At 46.0% G+C, this 27447-nt stretch overlaps 2 protein-coding genes across 2 annotated transcripts; both read right to left on the minus strand.

Annotated features, from left to right (window-relative positions):
* Positions 1–11: 11 nt before the first annotated feature.
* On the minus strand, positions 12–16779 carry LOC149911672 (E3 SUMO-protein ligase RanBP2-like). Its single transcript, XM_090133390.1, is given in 17 exon segments — positions 12–1796; positions 3182–3296; positions 3728–4296; positions 4723–4900; positions 5817–6840; positions 8177–9406; positions 9915–10012; positions 10186–10324; positions 10815–10898; positions 10985–11164; positions 12045–12237; positions 12527–12672; positions 13052–13282; positions 13935–14087; positions 14854–14965; positions 15449–15516; positions 16586–16779. Coding segments are annotated over 12 exon segments (2523 nt in total). The 5' UTR covers positions 16661–16779; the 3' UTR covers positions 12–1796; positions 3182–3296; positions 3728–4296; positions 4723–4900; positions 5817–6840; positions 8177–8362.
* Positions 16780–20600: 3821 nt separating this feature from the next.
* Positions 20601–22474, minus strand: LOC149911673 (uncharacterized; the record flags this gene model as incomplete). Its single annotated transcript, XM_090133392.1, has 1 exon — positions 20601–22474. A coding segment is annotated over one exon (987 nt), but the record flags the coding sequence as incomplete, so codon positions are not given.
* Between the last annotated feature and the right edge of the window lie 4973 nt (positions 22475–27447).

Here is a 27447-nt window from a genome sequence, read left to right on the forward strand (position 1 = left end):
AAACAACAAAGTTTTCAAGCAATGATTTTATTGACGGTAATTTCTCAAATGTATCTCAATAGCTTTCCTGTTTTATTTAAACTGAAATAAAAGGAGAAGGATGGCAAGTCTGATTTGGGTTTCCAATTGAATCTTGCGTCATCTAATTACAAATGTCTTCATGATATTAAAAATGAAAATATTTCTTTACATCTGCTCCACCCTCTACAAATATGGTTTTGTTTTGCTGCTTCCCTAATCCTGAACATCTGAGCATTGGAAATCCAGCAATGAAGAGTCACATACACATTTTTAGTAAACATCCAGCTGAACATCTGTACATCCACTCAACACACAACTCTTGCCTGGTGTATGTTCTTGCTCTATCCTGACTGCAATACTGTTGCTAATCATGTCATGGCATTTATTGTCTGCAGGGATGCCAGCATATTTCAATCACCTGCCCTTCATCGCTGACAAATTTAGGATCCACCTGCAAATTTGCAGAACTCCCAAATGTAATCCTCCTTTATTTATCCAAGCAGAGATGTGTACACAACACCTTGCACCTGGCTTCCAAAGAATAAAGGTCTATCCATTATGGTGCTCGACTGCACAGTCAAGGGAGTCTGGAGGGAAACGGTACAACTACATATACCTCTTCTTTAAATGCTAGGTGCTGTCCTCTGACAAATTTAGTCTTTGTTAGTCTTCAGCAACCGGATGAAAGAGCTGCTTGATGCAGCTCATCTTAACACACGGTCATCTTAGAATTGCAGCTGTAAGGAAGACCACGCCATTCAAAAGCTTTGTGTTAAACCACTACTCCTGAGTGGCAAGTCGTCTTTATGTTCTTCGGGAAAACTGGGTGTCATTAGCTGCTCTCATTTAAACATCTGTAAAAGCTTGAAACAGCTCAACATAAGCAACACTAAGCTTGAAGAGCAACTAGATTCTGATTAGCCCAGCTATCCTGAAAATAAGAATTACAACTATTGTTTTGTACTTTTAGATCACTAAAATAACATTCCTTTTACTGTCTTTAACATTTCAACCCAAAAGTTACAAAAAAAATGCACTGAAGTGATTCTGATACGTTATTAATGACAAAGATTACATTTTCAGCACCACTGCATCTTGTGAAGAAAGTACATGCTACAGGATATTAAAGTACATGCTACAGGATATTTTCACAACAAAAGGCCTAGACTGCTTATCTTTATAACTTAAATGGAAGATAAAGAAGTAAATCTTGTACAGAGACTTGAAATATGAACTGTCACCTAAACTGCTTTAGAGATACTTACGTGGCAAGTAACTGGAAGCCATAGAAACGTTATAATGCCCACTAGCACTACGTTTGTCACAGAACTTTACTGCCTTTCCATATATCCTGCTTCTCACTTGGTGACATTTTCTTCTGCAAGGACCTCGCAATGCTTCCTGGGACATCTCCTGATTTTAGCTCCGCAGGCAGAGGTCTTTTCTCAGTGGAAGATCAGGCACATCAAGGTTGAAAATGGGATTAGGAGATGCATTTGCTGATCACTGCTGCACACTTTTCTAACCCTTTCATGGAAGCTGATCAGCGATATTCCAGGTAAGTACGTTAACCTTTACACTTGTGAAAGACAACGTGTCAGCTGATGCTTACCCCCACGTGCCACTGTTTGCCCATAGCGTTCACCACACGTCCTTCAACTGGTCTTCTACGTGCTCCACAGATGGGGACGCCCATTTTGTCACGGCAGGTAAACCATATAATTATTCTCCTTTCGGTTCGTGAGCATCAGCAGTGAATTCCTTCCTGTTCAAAACTTCATTAATTGAGAGCATGAATAGAACAATTTCAACTTCAGAGCTTCCGTAGAGATCATTTAATTTTTAGCACTTGTTTCAGTAACAGGATTTATACTATAATAATGTCTTTAGCAGCATCAAATATGACAGTTCAATATGATTATTTTTTTTTAAACAAGCTTGATTGATTCTGAGAAAAGCCTGCTAAGTAGGATGCATCAAATCTCTATGAAAATAGCTACGGAGCTTGTCTCAAACAGGTTAGAAAGCTGTAGTCATGCCTGGCTTACATTCTGGCTCTCTTAGCACAGGTTTCTTTTAGATTTACTTAAATGTAATTGAAGGAAAGAAAAATGCACTCCTCTGCATTTTCCCCGTGATATCAAACATCAGAGAAAGAAAAATATAAGCTGACAATACCGCTGACAACACTACAGGTTGTTCTTCAAATCAGCCTCTGCCATGATAATGAAATGATAGCTTCCTTTGTACTAAAAAGCAAACAACTAGTAACGTGTGTTATATCCTACAATGCCCCCTCATCCATGCATCACTGGGGGATGTAAAAACATGCAGCTATGTATTCTGCAGCTGCAGAAGCTGATGAAACGAGATGAAGGAAATCTGAAAAGAAAAACACACTTTGTGCAACTCAACTAAAAGCAAAGAACATAGGCAAGATAATGACTGAAGCAGCCAAAGACAACCAATTTTCTGCCCTTTGTATTAGAAAAATAATGTCATTTTGCTGCTATAAGCAAGTTTGCACCCAGATTTCCTATTTCCTATGGTACCACCCTGTGCTGCAAATTGCAGTCTTTCATCCCGCCCCACTCCCATGCTTTACCCTCAGACTCTTCAGAAATTTAGATTGGAAGCTGGATGGCAAAACGGGCCCTAACTCTCTACATAACCACATGTACTGCATTAAAAGCATGAAATCAATGGCTACACAGTTTACTTAAAAAAAAAAAAAAAAACCGTGAAGGATCCCACTGAAATGAGCGCATTTATTAGTGAAAAAGGTGATAAACTGGACTCAAATTGGGGAACCCCTGTTGGGAAAATAAAAATCTATTTAAAAATGACAAAACTTCTGCATCTGATTTGTTTTTAAGTGTCTACCACAGTGTATCCTACTCATCCTGAAACATCACCAGGTACAAAACACACTTGACAGGAAATCTGGTGTCGAAGTAGACAAGTAGTTAATATTTTATGCACACATTTTAAGATATCCACTCTCAGTTTTGTGATGCATTCTTAGACCTTTTTCTCATAAAAGACACTTTGGTTACTCCATCTCAGCAGGAAAGCCTTAGGAACCATAACCTCTACATCCCTCCCAACTGTCATTCCATTTTCATCATTATCAGTGATAGAAGGAAGGGTGAAGACCCACCTGCCGTTATTCTTGACAAATCCAACTCCTGCCAATACTTGTTGGCAGATATCACAGCAGAAGCACTTCCAGTGGTTGTTCATAGCTTTAGTAACGCAACCAATAACAAACTCACCTGTAGGAAACATAGTAACAGGATGTAAAATGCCATGCTACACAAAGTTAAAAGAAGCCTGCAACTGAATTGCTAGAATTACATCACCTTGCTCCTCTTCTAGAAAAGGACACTTTTCAACTGTTGTTCACACAGTGTTGGCTTCTACTCCACTAGGCCTAGAATCAAGGCTTGAAAGAGCTCCATACTCAAAGCACAACAGAACTGAGTTTGGATGGCCCTGACCCTCCTGCGAGAAAACTCCTGCAGTCAAAGTACAGTAGAATACAAAGACACACAGAGATACAGCAGGAGAATGCACTTGCTAAACAGCAAATCCAACACGCACACCAATTTCTGATCTACCACAGAGTCCTGTGCTGGGAGGCACTGAGGAAGTGAGAAAACTACCATTTCATATTCTCTGCTGCACAGCCATGCCAAACACTCACGCTGTTCTCTGCACGCACGCTGCAGCCAAGGCCCTGAGCAGCGCAAACACTGCCTGCAATACGTCGGGAGCTCCGCCTCCTGCTGCTGCCAAAGGCTGACACCCGGCTCTGAAGAGCCTACAGATCCAACAGCTGCCAAAGAGAAGTGATCAGGCAGATAACAGGTATGAACGAAACGAAGTCTAACATGCAAGTCTGTGGCATTCCCCTGAAGTCATAGCTTTCCAAGAATAAAATGCGATGGTCTCTAGAAGTGTCGGGAAAGCTTGAGGCATCGCTGCTGACTGCAGCCCTGCTGATTTCGGCTACTCTCACCACATTCAAGAACTGGAAAAGCTCACTTTCAGGCAGGATTCATGGAGTGCTGCAGCCCAGATGGGTTTTTTCTCTCAGTGAAAAGCCTTCACATTAAGCTTACCTGACATCGAAGTCACTAACTATTCTGTGAAATGTGGTATTCTTGAACCCACAAGCCTTTCTCCCCTGTGCACAGGGCCCTGAAATTTTCAGCTGTTTGAGGGACAATATTTGAAAGCAGCTCCGTGGTTGTGTGTCCTACAGGTTCGTCACTGGCAGAAACAAAATACACAACAACAGGGTTGGTGTCCTTTGACAGCTCCGCTGCCAGAGAGAGGTGGCCCTTCTGCAGCTCTGACAAGCTTTCCTGGCATTCTCCAAATCTCCTCTCAAAAGAATTGGCCAGTTCTTGAACTTTAGCTCTGACCCCAAATTGCTCTACTTTCACTTCACCATCTGAAAACAAATCCGAGATTTCCTTAGCTCTAGTCACTGCAGCCAGAGATCAGCAGCTTTTGTTCTGTATAATCTCCAGGGTAAAACAAAGCCAAACAAACTACAGAAGATACTGAAAAGAACTGTAAAAACCACTCAACCGACTAACCAGCATCACCTGTAGCTGTCCAAATTAAAACACTGTTTGATGTTTCAGAGGGCACTAAGTTCATTTCTTTAGCGATGACATGCTTTGCACACACCTCAAGAACTTGGTCCCTTCTCATAAGGATCCTGTAACACTTCTTCTGTGTATGGAAGAGGACCCTGAGCTCTCCAACACCGCGCTCCTTCCACTGAGCAGCATCTCTGGCCCAACTGTAAAATTTTGCCCTCTCTTTGAAGGGAATTCCTTCATCTTCTTCTCCAGACTACCTCCACCTAAAACACAGCACAGTAATGCATGATTTCCCCCAGAAATTGTCACCAACAACACTGTTACAATTCTGACATCATAATCCAAAATTATTCGATGTTTTCCTTTCTTCAGTGGCTTTGTACCCACAGCTCTATACTCATCATGCACTGAAGTGACCGAACAGCCCTGCCTTCTCAAAAGGAGAGAGCCCAACAGATTTCAGCCTTTGAAATTCATTTTTAAGCTATCAAGTGTGCCGGCATATTTCCCAGTGAAATTTCAGGTCTGCTGAATGATGTGCTGAGTGATAACCCAGCACTGTTAGCATTCCAGGTGTTCCCCTTATGAAGGCTGCTAAGTAACTTAATACTGGCATTTGATCAGAATAAGAATCAACTGAAAATAATAAATGGAGGCCTCACAGCTGCGTATCCTCCTCACTTTATATGTGCACATTACTGCCTTTTAACATCCTTCAATTAACACATCTTCCACAGTTAAAGAAAAGCTTGAAAGAACTGGAGAAACATGTGACAGACAAGCATTTCTGAAGGAGAAAAAGAGCAGGCAAGGCAAGAAAGAAAACAACAGACGTCATAATATGATTAACGGATGAGGAAAGGCAGACAAGATATTGCAGAAAGAGGAAGACAACATTTTGCAGACTTCATCAGATTAACTGTTCCAATTAAAGGACACTACATACTGTTTTTTGGTGCTCTATCAGTCTTGCTTAGTCATTATACTAACCTGCAATTAAGTTCTATTCTTTACAGGAAGCCAAACTAGAAGACTACAGTCATTGTAAGCTTCTCCTCTTATTAGGCATACTAAGGTTAAACACGAAATCCAGACATGAACAACTGAGTTAAGCCTTACAAAGCTACATCAGGCTTCTTCAAGCACGTTGTTCTACTTCCTAAAAAGCTGTATCATCACCTCCTGGTAAATTCTCTGACACGCGAGCAGTTTCTGTGGATTCTGCTTCTCCGCTGCTGGCAGCTGACTGCACAAATACTGTTGCTGTTGCTTCACTGGTTGATGGAGTATGTAATTATTCCTTACTTGTAGAGACTGAGTCAGTACGATTAATAAAACAGTAAGCAAATAAGCCATAAGAGCCTAAAGATACAAACTTCAAACTCCATTAAGTCTGGACACTAAGAATAACGACTCCCTCCAAAAAAACCACATTTTCTCTCTCCCCTCCCTCCCTTCCACAAATTGATAAATTTCTTCATTTAATTACAACAGCAGTACAGTAAAAACAAGATAGTAAGTTCTCAGTCTCCAACTTTCCTATAGTGCTACTAATGTTTCAGAACAGCTAACTACCAGGGATTAAGGGAAGTGAACAACTGGGGAAAAACAAAAAGCAAACAAGAATTGTTGTTGGAAGCTTTCAGACATTCTTCATCACTCTTAAAACACACACAGCTTTGACTCAACAAGAGACTGAAGTACCTTTGAAGCAGTACGATTCCAAAACAAGCACCATTTCCCTTGGAAACTGCTCTGAAATCACTTAACTCTTACATACCTGCTAGGAGGAATTCTACTAGCCAAAGCTGTTTCTACTTTAGGAGGCAAAGCTGTTTCCTTTCTCTCCCAGAGAAACTTAAGTTCTTAGTAGTACCATAGTTCCAGTGCCAGAACAGACTTGAGACACAGTCAAAGAAGTCAAGTAGTTTCTAATCTGCCAGACGCTTTATTTCTCACTAAGTGAAAATAGTCTAAGAATAATACTGCAAATTTATTGCCTAAACTTTCGTAAAGACTTGACTCGTACTTTTTCTTTGAGTTTTTACTTCTTTCTGAGAGCCTTCTGGACTGGCATCCTCCGCACTGCTACTAAAGCCACAGACAGACGTAGAAGGGACCTGTGGAGTTTCTCCTTTAGCCTTCTGCTCAGAAGATTTAGTTTCCCAAGCAGTAACACATTCACGTTTGACTGGGGGGCCTGCTGCAAAGCACAAAGATTAGTGGAAAACAGCTGATAAGACAGCTAAATACCGTGATCATTTTTGGCACATACATTATAAAGTAACCTAACGATATTCAGAACATCTTAAATGTAGAGCTTTTGAAATAACATCATTATGTAAAAAGACACTCATTCAGGATAACCAAGGAACTGTAAATCCGTCATACTTGGGTTTTCTGCTGCTATCAAAGAACCTCCATGCAATAATGAAGACTTCAATCTTGCAACTGCCACTACAGATACTAGCTTCCTTTGACATTTACTTATATTTCCGGTAGCTCAATACGTGCCACCTTTTATTAGTACACAGACACTCACAGCCTCAGAAAGAGTGACTGGCCAAATGGAAGATGACAGTTTTTCTCAATTTAAATATTGTAAACTTATTGTAAATAATTGTCTGTTGGTTCTAGTAGCACTATACACTTTCCTTTTGAAATTCACGTCTCAGACCAAGAACAGGTCAACATTTTCATATTGTTACAAGAATTATTGATGGCCATACGCCAAACAAAATACAACCACAGAGAAGAGCCATATGGGTATCATCTACAGAGGAAAAGCAAAACCAAGGACTGAAAAAGAAAGTAAGAAACAGAAAGCAGTCAGCAGCAGCGTGTGCTACCGATGAACTTTGAGCATTTGGAACTCCAGATGATATTAACCAGAGACTGAATAGAGCTTATTTCACAATACTTCTGGGAAGTACAAGAAGAAAAACCACGACAAACAAAGGCTCCAGCTAAAGATGTGAAGTTACTGGAAAGGAATGGAAGCAGACAAGAAGGATGCCTCCTAGTTGAAGGGATAATTCGAGTTGAAGCTTAAGCACAACTGCTGTTTTCGGAGTTTACCAGTCAGAGCGAGGCCTGAGCACAAACACTGCCAGTTCAACACAAAAAATGCACTGTCAGCACTTCACCCTGACATTTTAAACAACGCCTCGTTGTTTAAACAATATTAGCATCTCCTGGTTCTAGCAGTACCAAACTCCTTCCCTACAAAAAAAGCAACACTAAGATCAACTCTGACGCCTCGGACAGATTCCAAAATCCTACCCGCAACTCCCTTTCTCACTACAGAGTTGCACTGAGTCCCGCATAAGGCACACTTCTGTTCTTACGTGCAAAGAACTACAACTTCATATTTACTCAAGTTGAAAGTCTAGGATTTGAAGATTCACAGACGTGCATTAGAACTGAAAGAAACAACATACTATTAAGACAGAAGAAGTAATACACAATGACCAGCGTTAACAAGTGACTGACTAATGAGCTGCACACTTGAATAAATTACTGGTTCAATTAACACTCACCTTTCTCCAGGATTTTAAACGAGAAGTTGGAGGGCCCACCCTGTGCCGAAGGAGCCGGCTGGGATGCCTCGCTCTCCCAAGGTTTCTGAGCAGCACTACAGCTTTTGGGTGGTTCAGCTACTCCCGCTTTTTCCTGCTCTGCTTTCCGAGATGCTGAAGTTCCTTCATCGCTCTTTCTTGGACGATTCAAGCTGAATCCAAAGAGGGAACCGGGGGCTGAAGTATTCCCAAACGGGAATGTCTCTTTGTTACTGAAAACGCTCCTGACAATTCAGATCTAAATACAAACTTTGGAGCAGAAACCTCCGTTTTTGCTGGCGTTTCAGAGGTGCTTGATACCTCTAAAGCTTCTACGGTGGCATCACAAGCATCACCACCATGGCCGAGGTCGCTTCTCTCCCTGGTAGCTTCCTCCAGCACAGCTACAGCGTTGTTACCACAAGGAGATGCTTTGGCTGCATTAGTACGAGAAACATGAGATGTTACCAACGTGCCTTTCTCACGGGTGTGCTCACTCTTGTCCCTGTCTGCTGTTTCTTCAGACTGGAGTGCAACTCCACTACTCGAAGTCAGTTCGTTTTTGTCTTTTTCATCCATGTTTGTCAAGTCAGTTGTACACTCTTTGGATGGATCATCTTTCTTAGCGGTATTTTTACTGGACTCCTGTATACCAAATTTAAATCCACCGAGAGGCATCCACATTGAAAAATTACATCCTTCCTCTGCAGGCTTTGCTTCACCATCTGCAAGATTCTGAGAGGTACATGCTGGTGTTTTCCCTTCAAGTTTCAAGGAAAATTCTTGAAGAGATACTTCTGAATTAGTTTTGCTTGTATTCTGGCAAGTAACACATTTTGGGGCAGTGGGTTCATTTCTTACTAAACAGATGTCACAGTTCCACTGGCCTTCCTTTTTAGCAAAGGCAGATCCCAATTTGTCCTGTGCGGCACTAACACTGGATTCTAGAGGTTTTAAAACCACACGTTTTGTGAAATAGCCTGGTTCAGGCAGTGGTGGATTTGTGCTTGCCTGTGGAAGGCTGTAGTTGTAGCGATCACCACAAGGCAAAATGATTCCAGCAGATGGAGCATCAAAATGCCAAGGTGCGCCATACGTGTCTTGAGGAAACATGGCAGCGCAAGTGTTTCGCAGAGGTGGCGTGCGGATTGCTTGTTGATGAGCATATCTACGCTGCTGAGGTGCAAGTCCATCCATGCCACAGACAGGTGCCTAAAGAAAAAGCACCGTTACTTCCTTGTGGAAAAGGAGGAAAAGGGATTAGGGTGCTAAAGCCCATGCAACATGTACTCTTAATAGCAAGGCGTACCATAAAATGAGATTTCAACTCTAATCAGTTTTAACTAAAATCATACGTTCAAAACTTGAGTGGTATCTGAAAACACAGACTGGGGAGAAGCGTAAGCTGAATAGACTCATTTTTCTTTAGTATTTAAAAAAAAAAAAAAATCAAGCCCCCATACTATTTTGGGGAAAAGAACAATGCAGACAACGAGCAGAGGACATATGTTAGCAGGTTAAAAACATGCTTTGCTGGCTGTTTCTCCCAAACCCAATATCCCAAAGCTTAGCTGATTACGGAACTTTCTGCCTGTCTCCAGCAGACCTCAAGTTTAGTAAACGCTCTCTAGGGAACCGCAGTTATATCCTGCTACACACAGAAACAAAACCAGTTCACCACATCAGTAGAAATGGCTTGAGCGGATTCGTATGTCCTCACCTTTGTTGGTGTTACACTGGTTGCAGCAGTTCTTTGAAGATACTGCGAGTTACAAGCAGGTGACTGGCTACAGTGAACAGATGGGCCAGAGGTAGCAACTGAAAAGGAACACCAAGAAAGGAGCTTATATCCAGTTTTTGTGATTACTGACTTGAGTGAACTTTCCCAGGGGACCAGTTTTACTCATTCATCTCAGAACACTGCAGAAACATTTTAAGAAGTCTTACTCCATTTAGCTAAGTGTTCAATTAAAAATTCAGCATCAACTTACCCCTTAAAGGAGCTTCATGAAGATTTTGTGCTCTCCAATAACCATCTGACACTGTATCTGTTTCATAGCTTCCAGCAGGCCAGCAGTGAGATGATACATTTACACTGGAACTATTACGTTTCATTTCCCGTATTTCATTCTATTAAAGACAGTGTTTCAATTAAGAGCATGTAAACATGTTACATTGGTATTTGGAGAAAACCTAAGGAACGATCCCTACGCTCCTCTGCTATTTAAAAGCATGTTCAAGGTCTGAGACACACACACAAAAAAGATGAGTTAAGTGCTGCAATAACCTATGATCTTCCCATGCTTTACGAAACTGAGACTGTTCCCTGAAGCTAGAAATAAACCCAGAACAAAGATGACAGTAGCTAAGCTGAAGAAAGCACAACTTTCTGCACGCACAATCCTCAGGATTGCTTCCCATATCTGAGTACCAAATCAGAGTTTGTAGGCAACAAAGTTTTACTCTTGAACTCACTTTAAGCAGATGTTTATAGCAGTTCTCTTCACTGAGTTTTAAGAGGTAGCCTGGTAAGGGAAGTTCAATGCTTGGGTCACAAAGTACTTACCAGAACAAAAAGATCAACTGTTCTGCATCGAATATAGTGACTAAAGTTGCTTACCGTTAAAGCTTCCACGTGCTGACACAGCTTTTGAAGTAAGGACTTGTGATCTTCTGCCCACTGAGAGAGAGTCTTAGGAGAAAACTGGAAAGAAAAGAAAAAAACTAATTGAACTTGGATTTTTTTATACAAACGTAACACTTCCCTAGAAGAGTAACCGGCTAATATACCTGGTAGGTATTTGTTGGCGAGAAAGAGAACTTCTTAGGTGATGGAATTGAATATTTTACTTCCACGTGTGCAGCTGGTGAGATATTTCCGGAGGCAAGACTTCCCTCTTCACCATTCTCTCCAAGCTCCTGGATCACTGCATTCAGCATTTCCGTTACAGCTTTAACAGATACCGGCAGCTAGAAATGTATTTGAAATGCAAGTCATGATCGCAATTCTTCCTCAGAGCAAGAGGCTGTGCTCTGATCTACGGCTGCACAGTTTGCAAGGCTTTCTGCACAGAAATTCTGGGTGTTTTTTGTTGTTTTTGTTCCCCCAGGAAAGCCCTATATCTGTTAACATTAACGTAAGACGACAACTCACACAAGCATTAATTCTTTTACTTAGTCAGCTACTGACGGGTCAGAGGAGCTTTCGTCAATGATCTTCATCAGGTAATGCTTTCTTTTAACAAGATAGGCTTTGCGTTCTTCTGGTAACGTATCACCACTCTCAACCTCTTCTGCCTTTCTTTGATAAAGCTAAGTAACAGCATATGGATTAGGAATAATCAGTCAGAATGTAAGTAATAGAAAAGCATTTTGAAGTAATGCAATTTACAAACTTACAATGGCAAGATTCCAGTACGAAACCACTTTCTTAATAGCTTCAAACGCTAGTAAAGCATCATCTGCTGATTTTATTCCATAAAGCAAAGAATTAAGCTTGATCAAGCTCTGCTGCTTATGGAATTAGTATATGAGAGCTACTCAGGTCATTCCCCTCCCCCCCATACCAATAACCTTAATACTAGTTATTTTAGCTGCATTACAGAGAAGGGAATAGCCTATAGGAAACACACTCATTAGCCCTTAGTCACTTTACTTCTGACAAGTGAAACAGATGAGATTTTCTTCACACTACTTGAAATCTTTTAAACAAGTATGGAAGGGTAAGATTTGGCCAGGAGACAGCCTTAAAAACAGTAGTTAGTTTTTGGAATGCAGGCGTTCAGTGCGCATACAGTGAGAGCATTCAAGAACTGCAACAATTACAGGCACAAACTGAAGAGTGACTTACGTGGAAACTTTTCAGGTAACACAATGCTGCGAGTTCACATGCATCTCTCCATTGTGTCTCGTTGTTCTGGGCCGTTTTCAGCAGGAAAGTTCCAGCGTGCATGTAGAAGTGTCCTTTCATTTCAAGGAAGGTACGAGACAGCTCATCAGGTCCATCCGCACACGGCTTCACTGAGTGAAGCACACAATCAAAACTGGAACATAGAAAAGATTCATTTTCAACCAAGTCCTGGTCTCCCAGGATTTATACTAGACCCCTATCACTGAGTCTTCTCTGAGGCCTTTAGCTCAGACACAGCTTGCGGATCAAGCCTAGCAACATTTGCTCTTTGCAGTTAGTACAGAGGAACTCCTCTTCCATCCATAAAACAGCTACTCACTGAAAATGATGCCTGCTAGAAGTTCGGTGACCCAGAAAAAATATTCAATTTTTTTCTTTTTTTTTTTTCTTTTTTTAAATAAGCAGAACAGTTAAAAGAGTACCTTTCAAGGGCCCCTCTGCTTTGTCAAACATCTCTAGAAGCAAGCGTCATTTTAGCCAAGCTAGAATAGGCCAGCAGATGATCCTTCTTGACAGCTCTCCAATTATTTTTATCAGCCTCCAAGTCTCGTACTGATTCAAGATATTCCTAAAGAATAAAGTTCATCACAGAATGAGGAACCGCCATCCTTCTATGAAGGCAAGAGTTTCTCCAGAACTTCTTGCTACATAATCCAGTTTCCCAGGTGAGATGTTAACGTATTCTTCAGCAGCAATGTTCCAGGAACTATTTGCCTCAGCAATTCCCTCCCTGATGGAGCTGCTGTATCTAACTTAATACCTCAGCTAGAAACTAAACAACGCTTTAAGGCTTAAGAAAATCCTAAATAAATCACTGTTTCCACAGACATTACATTTAAAGGAGTTAAGCCACTTGAGAATTAGCTGCCATTGTAACGATACTAAGAGAATAACACCGGTTTCAAGGACATGGGAGATTATGACAGGATCAAAACATGATTAAATACCTCAAATGTCTTTATGACGCACAAACACCACTCCAAGCTGGAGTCTACAGGTATTTTCTTCTCCGCCTCCTGACAATGAAGCACAGCATCTCTTAATCTATTATTTGAACGGTAGAGAGCAACCAGTCTGATGTTAAGGTAGGGATCGTCTGGTCTCGCATAGAGCTCGGTTTGAGTCATATCAAAGAGCTGATTCCAGCCATCTTCGCCTTTACGCTCCAGTAACTGCTCCTATCACATACAAAGGCAACACGTTAAAATTTCATTCTCTACGAGAGCCTCTTCAGCAACTATGTTACCTGACTGTTTTCTCATCGCCATTACAGGCTACATTACTCAAACTGCTCTGGAAAGCTGGTAGGTGCTACTGAGAGTTTGACAAACATTTTAGAAGTGAGGGAAAAAAAAAAAAAAACAAAAACACAAAACCCAAAGCTTTAGAGTTTGCATCCTGTAGATGCTAAGTTAGATGCTAAGTTAAGACTGTCAAACCACCTGGTTCAAAGATGACACACGTCAATACAGAACAGCTTGTCTAAAAAAAATAAAATAACATAACCACACAAAAAATCCCAAAGCACAAGCCTCTCAAGACTTTGATTTCATTGCAGTTGTGCTCCAGAAAACTAACACCTGTACAAAAGTGAGATTGTATGACTGAAAGCATTTACACAGTATTAGGGAATAACAGCATCTCATACACTTGACAGTTTTCAACTCAAATTAAAAAAAACTAGAAAGCAGTGTAGTCATGTAATAGAGACAATACTTAACCTATCTAATCTTGACCTCTTGGATAATATTACTACCATGGTTTTCCCATCGCTTGACGCAACTAAAGTTTCTTCTAGGCACAGAACAGAGATCAGAAGCAGGAATTTACCTTCAATCTGTAAGCAGCAGGATTCCCAGGGAAGAGACTGGCAGCTTTCTCAACCCAGTACTCTGCTCTTCCATCAGTGATGTCGTTACTGCATAGTAACTCTGCAATCTTCAGTACAAGATCTTTCTGCATTGGATTCAGCTCCACAGAACGCTGGTTTTCCCCATGCATGCACATAAGAAAAAAGGTTACTAGTAACTTGATCTTGCAGTCCACGTAGAACAAGAAAGAAAACATGTCAAACATGTCCCCCATTAAACAGACCCAGCAAGTCAAATTAGAACTATCAATAAATACTTTCTCACTACTTTAAGAAAAGCCTTTTTCCCTTTCAAGAAGGCCACCATTGGTTTGTAACACCCAGACAACTGCTGGAATTCAGAACACCATAAGAGAAACAATGTCAAAACCAGCTCCTCTACCACCCGCTGCTGCTCTACTCAGACAGCCAGACCAGGGGTATCTCCAGCCTAACCTAATACGGAGGCTTCCGGAAAACAGAATTAAGTCACAAAGACTGATGGCACTCAGTCACTGTGCTGGCAACAAGACTTTTGTGTGTATCCTCTCCCTCCCCGGTGCCCGAATAATGAAACACAGACTGTGAAGTTCACATTTATATGCTTACCTAATCGGAACTGTATTTGCCCCATTCCCTCTACTTCTGAGGAAACAAACAAACAAAAAGCCCACCGCTAACAAGAAAACAAACAATGCAACTGAAAAACACTCTCAGTCCAGTCTTTCAGTAGCAGCCAGATTACTGCTGTCACCATAATCCCTACTGCAGAATTCTACAGGGCTCACATATTCTTAGTCCAAAGGGCAGCGGGAAGAAGACTATCAGAGCAGGAAGCACAAAGATCAAGTCCATTTACAAAGGAATAAAGCAGGACAGGGAGGTGAGTGAGGTGCTTACCTTGTAACACCCAAAAGCTTCTTCCGTGTTATCCTGAGCCTCGTAGATCTGTCCCAGAAACCTGTGCGCTTTGGGATCTCTCTCTCGGACACTGAGATAAATAGATGTATATCTACAGAGTAAATAAAGAAAGAAAGAAAAACCAGAAGGATCAGTATTCCTCAGTATTACAAGTCCCCCCACACCTTGCAGCTAACGTGGGACTTTAATCTGTCATACAGGACAGTTAGCTGTATTTAGTTCAAGGGGCTTGATCTAGATCTTCAAGTAAGGCACAACATTATTGCTACACGTACAGATGTTGCATATTTGCCTGCAAGCACTGGCCTTCATTAAATAAAGCAGTAGCTCACAGGAACTGTAAGAAGGACGTAACACGATGGCATAAAAGACATTTCTACCGGATGGGTTTTTACAGCACCACGTAACTACCCATGCTTTAAGTTGCCGTTTTAGGAAGATTTAAATGGCACCATATTTCCCATTTGCCGCTACCTTAAAACAGCATGACAACGGTCTTCATTTCTCCACTCTACTTCATTTAGCTTTCCCATCACACTTTAAAGAACAGAACAACATACGTAACGTTTATTACCTCTTAGCAAGTTCATATTCTTTTATCTCAAAGTACAGCTTAGCAAAAAAGAATCCTTTTAACGATCTCTGAAGAAAAAAAAACAAAGGGTACATTTTAAATATACAGTACTTTTGAAGTAATTGAGTAGGGAGACCCTTCTTTCCAGGGGTGCATAATACTTCCTAAAGTGTCTTCACAGTTATCAGCTCCAGTTCACTCCTTGTACTCTGGGCTTTGTTTTTGAAAGACACAGGAGTAAGAACATAACATTTCTTCCCAGTAACTGGCAAAGGCTACCAAAGCGAAACTGAGGTTAGTAGCAAAGCAAGTCCTCACACTTGTTACTTTTCACAAGCACACTTCCGACTAAAGAGAGGAGAATGGGGTCAGCTACATACAAGCTGTTTCTCTTGCAACCTATCTACGTTGCAGAAGAAAACAAATGCCACAAATCAAGCTCCTCCTGTCCATGCTTCTGTCACCTTCCTCTCTCGCCTGCCCCGCCTCCTCGTAAACGGGGCTGGAAAGGAATTTCAAAAGAAACGCCGGCAGCCTCGCACAACCCTCCTCTCCAAAATCAACGCAACAGGAAGACCAGCAGCTACTTCCATCACCGACCGCGCTCCACAGCCAGTCGTTCCAGAGAGCAGGGGATCACCCGGCTGCCCAGCCACCAACGCAGGCAGCAGAGCTATTTCCCCCCGCCTCTCCCTCTCTTCCTGCCGGCGTTTCACAACGCCGTCGCACCCACGGCAACAGCAGCCGCACAGCGGCCAAACGAGCCCAAAGCCGAACGGCACGCGTTCCCTATTCCGGCTCCTCGAGAGAGGGAAGGCCGGAAGCCCGGGGACCGTGCCCACGGAACGGGAGGGAGCCGAACTCCGCCCCGCCGCCGGGCTCCTTCCGAAGCCGCCGAGGGCTCAGCGGCTTTCCGAGGCGCGCAGCTGCGGCGAACCGCGTTTCCGAGGAGGCGACTCCGCGCCCGCCCGCCGGCAGCCTCCCTCGGCTTCGACTCCCCGCCGGAGGAGCCCGCCCTCGGGCCCGGCACCCGCGGGAGGGGCGGAGGGACGGGGCGGGCGGGGAGCGGCCCCCACCGCGGCCCGGGGAAGGCCGAGGGAGCGCCGCCGGCGGCGCCGGCCGGGCCGCAGCACTCACCGCTCTGGGAGAGGAGGCGGCGGCCTGCACGGAGGCGACGTACCGCTCCACCTCGGGCTTCGTGCGCCGTGCCATGGCCAGGAGAAGGAGCGAGGGAGAGGGAGCGGCGGAAGGCCGGCACTCGCGCGCCGCTAAGGGAGCTCCCCGCCGCACGCGGCGGAACGCCCTCCCTGCCGACCGCGGCGACGCGCGACGTCACAGCGCGGGGCGGGGCGGCGCATGCGCGGCGCCGAGCGGCCGGTTCGCGCTTCGCGCGGCGGCGCTTTGAGCCGCGGGACGTCGGGCCGCTCGGCGCGGGCTGCCGGGCGCCGCGAGGGGCTGCGCGCGCCGCCGGTCCCGTCCTCGGCCGGCCTGCCCTCGCGCGTCTTACGGAGCTCGGCGCGGTGAGGCGTACCGAGCCGCTCTGCTCACCCGTAGCGACGCGCCGCGGAGAGCGGAAGCGTCGTTTCTGCGTCGGGTATTGGAAAGGGCGGTTGATCTGAAGAAGCGCGCTGTGGCGCATCCTTAGAAACAGCTGATGTGAAAAGTGGAAGTTCCGTGCGCACATTAGTAGCGTGTTTTAGAAACGCAGTTACCGAGTTACGTGAGAAATCCTTTCTCACAAAGCTGCGGTAGGCTCTAGATGTCCTAAGCGATGTGGGTGTAGTGTTCTGAGCTGGGAAACCCGCTGTGAGGTGGTTCGTTAGGCCAGCAGAAGTGAAACACATTGAACACGCTTTCAAGGAGCCAGGGCCTTTGCACGAAGCAGAGCTGTCCCGCTCTGTGGGAACCTCAGGGTGCCGCAGGCGGGCTCCAAGACACTCCCCTCTGTCCTTCCCAGCTTATCTCTGTGCGAGGACAGAGGGATGACCAGAACAGTGACCAGTGTAAAGGGCACAAATGCTAGGGGTAATTAAACAACTAAGAGCTTATGTTTCTGTGCTATCTTGGCGCCTGCCTGTCACATCCCAACTTCTCACGGAGTGAGACAGTCCGGCCTTGTGTAGAGGCCCTGGCTTCTCTGATGTTTGCTACATCTGTTTTTCTCTTGCTGGCAGTTTCTTATCTAACAGAACAACTCTATAGTATGTTTTCTAATCCCTAACACACTATACTCGCATTGTTTGGACCATTTAACAACTATTCAGTTTTGCAAGAAAGAATTAATCACATAATTCAGTAATAATGTTTTAAAACATACCGCTAACATATACGGTATTTTACTTCTTAGATCAACTATTTCTAAGGATAAGTTACAGAATACAAATGCATGATGTTCTACTTCTTCAAACCAGCTGCTCTTGTTAATGTCAAATGCAGAAACAACATTCCATTTCCACAATTCCCCCCTCTTTTTCTTTCAAAGTGTTGATTTCTGCAATTCCTTTTTTTCTTTTTTCTTTTTTTAAAGGTACGATTCTAAAAACTTCTTCATTTTCTTCATTCTCCATTTCGTCTAATATCATCATTTTATCCGAGTGCGGTGGTGGTTCCACTGCTGTTTGCTTAGGCAGCGCAGTTTCTGTTAATCGCTGCACCAATCCCCCCACGCAGGGGATAATACAGCAACCGACGGCCGTCAGGACTCCTGCTGCCACAGTCAAAGAAGTAAATAAGGACACAATCATCCCTTTCCATTTGCCAAACCAGGACTCCAAACACCCAGTGAGGGAATTACCTATTCCTGAGTTTTCTGCTAATTCACTGGCAAGAGTAGTAAGCCCCCGTAATGCTCTAGTTATTGTGCTAGCTGGGGCTGTGTTATTTGCGATAAAGGTACAGCATTGGGTGCCCAACATCACACACACACACCCTTTTTCAGCTAATATCATGTCTAGGGCGATCCTATTCTCCCAGGCCATCCTGCTTGTAGCATCCAATTGTTCTGCAATTCCCTTTATTGCCTCCTTTGTATAGTTTATAAATCTCTGCTGATTGTAATAGATGTAGTTTATACAATCTACATTTTTGTTAATTGTCACCCACCAGAATAGAGATTCAAATCCTGCAGCAATTGATTTCTAGCCTTAAATTCATCAGGGACACCTCTGGGCACCCCAATTGAGTCTTTATATATTGTATCATCATCAAATGGGATTCCTAAACCTCTTCTGTTCCTTTTGCGAATGTGTGATAGATCCTTCTCAAATGCCAGAGTGAACGGTATAGCCAGTTGAACAAGTGCACAGGTACCTCCCCAATGAGATGGGAGAGTGGACCGTAAGATCTTCCCACCGCAATGCCACCAGAGATCCGCTCTGGGGATTCCCAGCCTTGAATAGTTCCCCGCCAAATCCTTCGTAACATCCAAGGTTCCACTGCACAGTGAGAAATTCCCTATAGGCCTGATAGCCCTCACACCCTGCCTTGAGAGACAAGCTGTACGGTTACCGATGGCCATGGAGAATGCAGGAGGGATTTTGGCATCTATCTCTGATATCCGGGGAAACAACAGGGAGAGTGATTTTCAGGCTTCATTTTCCCAGGCTGTTTTCTCCTGGTACAGGGCAACCATACATTGCATCCCTTGGGAATCCTTGGTCCACCCCGGAGGAAGGGGTACTACCTGAGCTACATGCCATCCCAATGCACAAGCATTGTCGGAGCTCGGCAGGAGACAAACACACGACCACAGAATTGATCAGAAAGTCTCAACTTTAATCAGAAGGTTGCGTGCATTTATGTTGGCGCTAATGAAGCTCATACACATTGCAAAGCCCGAGCTCCTGATAGGCTCTTCAGCTACTTGTTGCCCCAGCCCTTCTTTGTACTTTTTGTGATTAGACCATGCCATTCATCTTTCTTATTTCTACATTCTCCTACCTTCCTACACATCCTGTTAGTTTGCTCAAGGACTCTCTCCTCGTTAGCCTTGTTTACATCCTGTTACATTGCTCAAGGACTCTCGTCTCATTAGCCGAATACTGTCTGTGTGGCCTTTCTCAGCCAGCCAGGTCTCAATCACGCTCTCCACACTTCCCCTGTTTTCTTTTTGGTCACCTAGGCTAGCTCCTACTAGCTTATCAATTGCTCGGTGTATTAAGCGCTGTAGACAAGAGAACACACATGGCACCACCAACAGTAACACAATTAACACCCCCAGTATCATAAGCATGAATCGTATGATGTCTCGAAACCAGGGACCAATTCCTAGCCCACGGAGCCAGTCCTCTAACCCCAAACCCTCTTCTTCCTGCAAATGGCTGGTGAGGGGCTGTAGCTTAGCTATTTGTTGGTGTATTGATGACGAGTGTTCCGTGAGGTTCATGCAGCACATTCCATCAAAGTCCTCACATCCGTGCCCATGAGCCAGCAGTAAAAAGTCTATAGCGGCGTGATTTTGCAGCGTGGCATGTCTGACTGAATCTGTATCTACCAACAATTCCTCTAATACCCTTGAAGTGGCATTTGTCTGCTTAGCCAATCAGAGCCGTGAGATGTTCTTTCTTCTTCTGAAGGTGTCCTTGGTTCTCACGCCACTTATCTTGCTCCGCAGCTGCTGCTCCATGCAGTTTTTTCTTACGTTCCCACATTTCCCCCTTTTTTGTTTATTAGCAAACTTCTACCATACTATAAAATAATAACACTAATTATATTAATAATACAATCATTATAACTCAATCAAGGCCTCGATTGACAATACTATAAGTGTGAGAAAGGAAACAAGGCAAACATAACATCATGACAAGAAATACTGTTAACCTACTAAAAAGAACAAACGTGTTTGGTCTGCAGCCCAACTTTCTGCAACCTGGAAATAAATCCCCAAGGGCCCCATTCTGTGCTAATCTCTAACTGCTTTGAAAGAAGTCTTCAACTTTTATATATTCTGATATATTGATTTTGTACAAATCTTAGTGATTTTTCAACAGATGCTTTTAGAGTGCTCATGATTGTGCCTTTGGGCTAATAGAAAATTAATAGTTGAGGAACTTTGCATGCCAGATAGAACTAGGGGCATTATTACTTACTGAGCCTCGAGAAACAACAACCTGCAGAAAAAGGGTGATGAATGCAATAGGCAGTGCCAGCAGGGCGTCCCCTGCTTCAAGGTGCACTTTTCCTCTCTCACCCACCACAGATTCTCTCTTTCTTTTGTTCTTCTCAGGGTCCAAAGAGTATTTTCCATTTGTACACTGCATCCGCATGGCCAGTGCGTGATACAGAGGCCAAATGGAACATCTGCTTGCAGAATAAACTATCAAGGTTAACTCTCTTAGCGTGTGCCTTTGTCTCAGGTGCTTCATGATCATATTTTAAATTCCCGAATAGTGGGATGAAAGAGAGTTAATCATTCTATAATATAAGGTCATCCCTTTGCTTGGGATTCCTTTCCAGGTTTTGTCTTAGCACTACCAATACATTAAAATAGCTATCTCCATAGATTTCAGCATTAGTAACATTAAATCCTGTTAATTCACATTCAATCTATTACTAAAAAAAAATTAAAAATAAATAAAAACCACACAACAACGGTTACTACTCTGCTGTTTGAAATACAACAAGTTACAAAGCAAAACCAAATAATAAGAAGCACACAATCCCAATCACTATGAGTTCATGGTCGTTTCAAGCCTGGTTTCAGTCTTTCTCATCGTTTCGCATCCTGACACCGTTCTTTTTGTGGGTTCCGTGAGCTGCAATGGGAGTATGCACAACCATTCCCCGCAATATAGACCGCAATGATTCTATAAGTTCATTTGGAATGCTGACTATGGGCTGTAGCCACTGCAGGGCTCCTAGTAATTTTTGGGTGTCGTTTTAAGTCCTTATGTCTGTCTTCAATTGAAGCTTTTGCGGCATGACGATTTTATCATTTAATATCAGTCTGAGATATTTCCAGGGGGACGTATGCTGGATCTTTTCTGGTGCTATCACTAGTCCTTTGCTGCCAGTGTTTCATGCAGGAGTGTCATCTGTTGCTCAGCGTGTGTGGACTTCTGACGCTCGCAAAGGTGCAAGAGCTGCCATTACCTGCGACTGACTAGCTTGTGCCTGGGCTTTTAATCCCTCACCCAGATCTGCCATTGCCTTCACTAATAATGCTTGTGGACCACTAGGTATATTTGATATTCGCTCTAGTGCTTCTTCTATTGTCCATCCACTACTCAATGTGTTTAAAACTCCCCGAGTTGTAGAATTGCAATTTTGTAATGCACATTGTTTTAACATAGCTCCCTTCATGTATTCAGGTACCCCTGCAGCCTCTATAGCTGTCGCTATCCTATCAATAAAGCTCCCGATATCCTCACTCCTTCCTTGCTGGATTCCCATGCATGAGGGGAGTCCACCTGGTGCCCTAATTCTGGACATGGCCTGCCTAGCCAATTGCATAGATTCTCTCAATTTGTCCGGACCTAAGAGGGCTTGAGTCTCCGTCCTCACGTATGGTCCCAGCCCTAGTAGTTCATCAAGTGTTACCCCATGCAGCGGATCTCCTGGCTGCCTCTGAATCATCACACTCTGCTGGCACAGATCTTGCCAGTGAGCAATAAACAGCAATAACTGATGCTGAGTAAATATCAACTTTGCTACTCCCCTTATGTCTGCTTGTAGCAATATTTGTGAACCCCAGATAAAATCCAACATTTGCTTCACTGGCTCACCCGTGACTCCACACTGGCTAACTGGAGCCCTCAGCTGTGACAATAATTTCCAGTCTAATGCTGATATGGTTGCCTGCATTCCTCCTGCAGCCAAAGGAGTATAGGTCACAGGGCACGCCAATTCCTGCACCGCCGCCGCCCCTTCACCATCCCGCTGCTCCATGCATGCTTTCGCTATGCTCGCCCATGCCTCTCTGCGCTCTCTTGCGATTGCCTCCGCCAGGGCACTTTCTGCCCCAGGGACCGGCTCATCGCCTTGCTTTTCTAGGGCAGTTGCTGAAGGGGTTAATGGTTCCACAAGGCGCGGTTGGAACAGTCATTGGCTCCCAGCCGGCGGCTGGAGCATTTACTGGCTCTGAGCCCACAGCCCGTTCGGCTGGGATAACGATTGTGCTTACGGCAGGAGGAACTGCTGGCGGCCAATTCCCGTAACCCTCATTTCGCTGGTGTGCCCCCACAACTTGTTGAGCTGCCCTTTTCTCACCCTGACTCTGAAGCAATTCATTATGAACTGCCTTCCATAACTTCCCCAGTTTCCTTGCCACTTTATTGTCCTCTATCGTAGCCTCCCACAACACATCTCCAAACTTCCACCACTCACTCAGCTCATGGACTGAATGAGGGTTAACAAGCAAACCCCGGCTCTGACCATAGGCCAATAATCCAGGGAGCCCTTTTTTAAGATCTATTCCTTTTATCCCACGCTCTTCTAAAAAGCGAGTAAATAATTGATAAGCTGCTTCCCTTTCCATACCTAAGTTTCAGCGCTGTTGCAGCCTTGCAAAGTCCGGCAGCCCGTATCGGTCAGGTCTCACAGAGTGTCCTGAGGCGCGGCACCTCTTCTTTCTCGGAGTGCTTTCGCCGTCCCCGCTGCTTAGGGACCCGAACTTCCTACGCCGCTCGTCTGGTTCTATCCAACGGGTATCACGTCGGGGTCACCATTAGTCGAAGCTCGGCGGGAGACAAACACACGACCACAGAATTGATCAGAAAGTCTCAACTTTAATCAGAAGGTTGCGTGCATTTATGTTGGCGCTAATGAAGCTCATACACATTGCAAAGCCCGAGCTCCTGATAGGCTCTTCAGCTACTTGTTGCCCCAGCCCTTCTTTGTACTTTTTGTGATTAGACCATGCCATTCATCTTTCTTATTTCTACATTCTCCTACCTTCCTACACATCCTGTTAGTTTGCTCAAGGACTCTCTCCTCGTTAGCCTTGTTTACATCCTGTTACATTGCTCAAGGACTCTCGTCTCACTAGCCGAATACTGTCTGTGTGGCCTTTCTCAGCCAGCCAGGTCTCAATCACGCTCTCCACACCCACATTGTTCAGAACATTGAAAATCTACTGCAGTTTTGTGAGAAAGAATTTGTTAGGTAATTCAGTAATTATGTTTCTAAAACATGCCGCTAACATATACAGTATTTTACTTCTTAGATCAACAAGGATAAGTTACAGAATACAAATGCATTATGTTCTACTTCTTCAAACCAATTGCTACTTTTTAATATCAAATGCAGAACCAACATTCCCTTCCCTTCCTTTCCCTTCCCTTCACCCCTTTTTTTCCCTTCTTCCCTTTTTTTCCTGTTTTTCCATTTCCCTCCCCCCTCTCCCTCCCTCCCTCCCTCCCTTTCTTCCCATTCCTCCCTCCCTCCCTTTCTTCCCATTCCTCCCTCCCTCCCTTTCTTCCCATTCCTCCCTCCCTCCCTTTCTTCCCATTCCTCCCTCCCTCCCTTTCTTCCCATTCCTCCCTCCCTCCCTTTCTTCCCATTCCTCCCTCCCTCCCTTTCTTCCCATTCCTCCCTCCCTCCCTTTCTTCCCATTCCTCCCTCCCTCCCTTTCTTCCCATTCCTCCCTCCCTCCCTTTCTTCCCATTCCTCCCTCCCTCCCTTTCTTCCCATTCCTCCCTCCCTTTCTTCCCATTCCTCCCTCCCTTTCTTCCCATTCCTCCCTATCAGCCTGGCTCTTACGCTGTTGTCCAGATGCCCGTCTTCCTTTTCCCACACCTCCATGCTCTGTCCACATCCCCCTGTTTGGCTGCATCTCCCTGCGGATGTCCCACCCCACAGCCCCACTCACAGCCGCCATCCCCGGAGCTCTGCCCGCCCCCAGTCGCTCCCCCACCTCCCCAGGAGATCCCTGAGGGCTCTCCGTTCCCCCCCCCACCCTTCTTCGCCCCCCGCTGCCCCTCGAACCCCACTCGGGCTTCAGGCCGTGCGTGCAGGCCGCGCTGCCACGGCGACAGCGCGCCCTCCCTCCTTGCGGCGCGGGAAGCCGTCCCCGCGGCGACAGCGCATGCGCGGCGGCGTCTCCATAGCGACAGCGCCCCGGCGCGTCCGTTGCTCGAGCGACGTGCCGTCCCCGCTCCCCGCGGAGTGACGTCATCACGCGGCGACCCGAGGACGCGGCCATGCGGAAGCGGAGCGGGGCCCCGCGCTGCTCCAGCGCCGCGGCGCAGCCCCGGACTCCGAGCGCCGCCTCAGCTTCTACGAGTGGGTGTTCGGGGGCGGCGGGGGCACCGGGGGCATCGGGGCTGGGGCCGTCCTGTCTTGGCCGCATGGGTCCTCTGCTGCTCAGGGCCTCTGCTCGGCGGCGGGAGGTGCCCTGTGCCCCCCGCCCTTCCCCCCCACCCACGGTGTTTCACTGCCTTCCCCCCACACCCATCCCCCCCGCCGCGGGTCGCCCACAACCTCCCAAGTCCCTCAGTCTGACCGCTGGGCTTACGCTCTCCCCCCCCGTACCCCGCCTCCACTTCCCCCATTCTCATCGCTGGAGTCTTCTTCTACCCGTCCCCTCAGTTCCTCCGTCACTGTCTGCCCCTGTTCCCCATTCTGACCCCCAGGGTTCCGTGTCTGTCTGTCTCCCACTCTGATCCCTTGTGTCCCCAATCTCGCCCCCCCACGAGTCTTCCCGTTTTCTCCCCTAGATTTTGTCTGCTCCCCGTCCCTTCTATCTGACCCCCAGAATTCCCTGTCCCCTCAAGTTCCCCTGCTCCAATTCCCCCATTCTGATCCATAGAGTCTCCTACCATTCCCCAGTCCCCTCAATTTACCCCGCAGGGTCCCCTGTCTTCCCTTCCTCCCCCCGCTCCTCACCCCATTTCTGACCCCTACAGTCCCCTGTACCCCCATGCCCTCTTCCCTGCCCTCTGGAGTCCCTTTCCCCTATGTTGGCCCCCAATTTCCCCCAACTGGACCCCCTTCATGTCCCAAAGAAGCCCCCCCCACAACCTCCAATTCTCCCCTCCCACCCCTCCCTCCACCCCAGACCCCCTTTCCACTCACGTGGTCAGCCTTGTTCTCCTCTTTTCATTCCCCTCACTCTCTTCCCCCAGACTCCCTTTCCACCCCACAGAAGCTCCACACAACTCTCCAGTTTCCCTCTTCCACCTCTCCCTCCATCCCCAGCCTCACTAGCTCATTTCTCCCCCTCCCACCCCCCGCTGAACCCTCCTTATCCTCCCTTGGAATCATGCAGAAGGATCTGCAGGAGAAGTCCTAGAGAGGTTTGGGTGCATCCAGGGGGTTCAGGACTCAACCAGAAGAGTCTGGAGATGTCCCAGGTGGGTTTTGGGTGTCCAGGGCGTCCCCAGGTTGATCCCGTGGGCCCCTGGAAGGATCTGTGAGCTCCCACTATGTGTCCAGGAGCACTGAGAAGTCCCTGGGCTGATCTGAAGATGATCCCAGTTGAGTCTGGTACGGTCCAGAGAGTCCTCATAAGGGTCTGAGTGATCCTGGAGTCATCCAGAAGGTCTGGGGATGTCCCAGAGAGGATTTGGCGGGTCTGGGGAGTTCTCATGTTGATCCATGGGGTCCGTGGGTTCATCCAGAAGGGTCTGGAGATGTCCCAGAAGGATCCTGTAGGGTCCAGGGGGTCCCACGTGTGCCCAGGACATCCTCGGAGGCATTCAGAAGCAGCTCGAGGACTTCCCAGGGGAAGTGAGGACACCGCATCGTGGTGTCACATCCCCAAACTTGGGGACACTCCCAGAGCGTGAAGTTGGGGACAGCCCTATGTCATCCCCACAGTGGCACACCTGAAAGCTGCGAACAAACCTGTGTCATCCCAATGGTGTCCCACCCCGAAGTTGAGGACACCCCTACAGTGTCACGCCATGAAGCTGGGGACACCTCTCTGTCACTCGAATGGTGTCACACCCCAGCGTTGGGGCACCCCCACAGAGTCAAACCCCAGGGCCCCATCCAATCTAACCTTGAGCACCTCCAGGGATGCACGGGGCATCCGCAAGCTCTCTGGGCAGCTGTTCCAGCACCTCACTACTCTCATAGGAAAGAACTTCCCCCGGACATCCAACCTAAATCTTCCCTACCTCAACTTCAAACCATTTCCCCTTGTCCTGCTGTTATCTCCCCTTTCAAAGAGTGGACTCCTCCTGTTTGTAGGCTCCCTTTAGGTACTGAAAGGCTGCAATGAGCTCACCTCGCAGCCTTCTTTTCTCCAGGCTGAACAAGCCCAGCTCCCTCAGCCTGTCTTTGCAGCCCCCTGATCATCTTTGTGGCTCTCCTCTGGACCCTCTCCAACAGCTCTGTGTCTTTCTTGTCCTGGGGGCTCCAGGCCTGCACACAGTACTGCAGATGGGGCCTCGCAAGAGCAGAGTAGAGAGGGACAATCACCTCCCTGTCCCTGCTGGCCACCCCTCTTCTGATGGAGCCCAGGATCCCATTTGCTTTCCGAGCTGCAGGAGCAAGCAGCACTTGATGTGGGATTTGGATGTGGGATTGGGATTGAGATTAAGAATGGCACTGGGTTACAGACGTGGGATTGGGAGGTGGGACTGGGATATGGGATCGGGATTGGGATGTGGCTCGGGGTTGAGATTAAGATGTGGGATTGGGATGTGGGATATAGGATTAGTGATACGGGATTGGGATTGGAGATTGAGATTACGATGTGGGATGTAAAGAAATGTGCTCTGTTCACAGATGGATTGTGTCCTGTTGTGGGGAAGCGTTGCAGACGGAAAGCTGCTGTGTGGAGCCCCACACGACGAGCTGCAGAGGCGCTGAAGGAAAAGGAGAATCAAGGCAATGTGCAGAGGTAAAGGCTGTCCAGCTGGCCTCAGATGCTGCTGAACGGGAGAGGTGGCCAGTGCTCTATCTTTACACGACTCATGGATGGTGGCAAGTGCCTTATGGGGGTGGTTCCAGCAGTGGGAAGAAAACAACTGGCGGCCCAAATAGGGCTAAATCTATTTGGGTTGCTGAGCTGTGGAAAGACATTGCTGCCCAAACAAAGAATACGGGTGTAAAGG

The sequence above is a fragment of the Phasianus colchicus genome, unplaced genomic scaffold (genome assembly GCF_987193195.1).
Source record: "Phasianus colchicus unplaced genomic scaffold, bPhaCol1.hap1.1 HAP1_SCAFFOLD_60, whole genome shotgun sequence".
NCBI classification, from domain to species: domain Eukaryota; kingdom Metazoa; phylum Chordata; class Aves; order Galliformes; family Phasianidae; genus Phasianus; species Phasianus colchicus.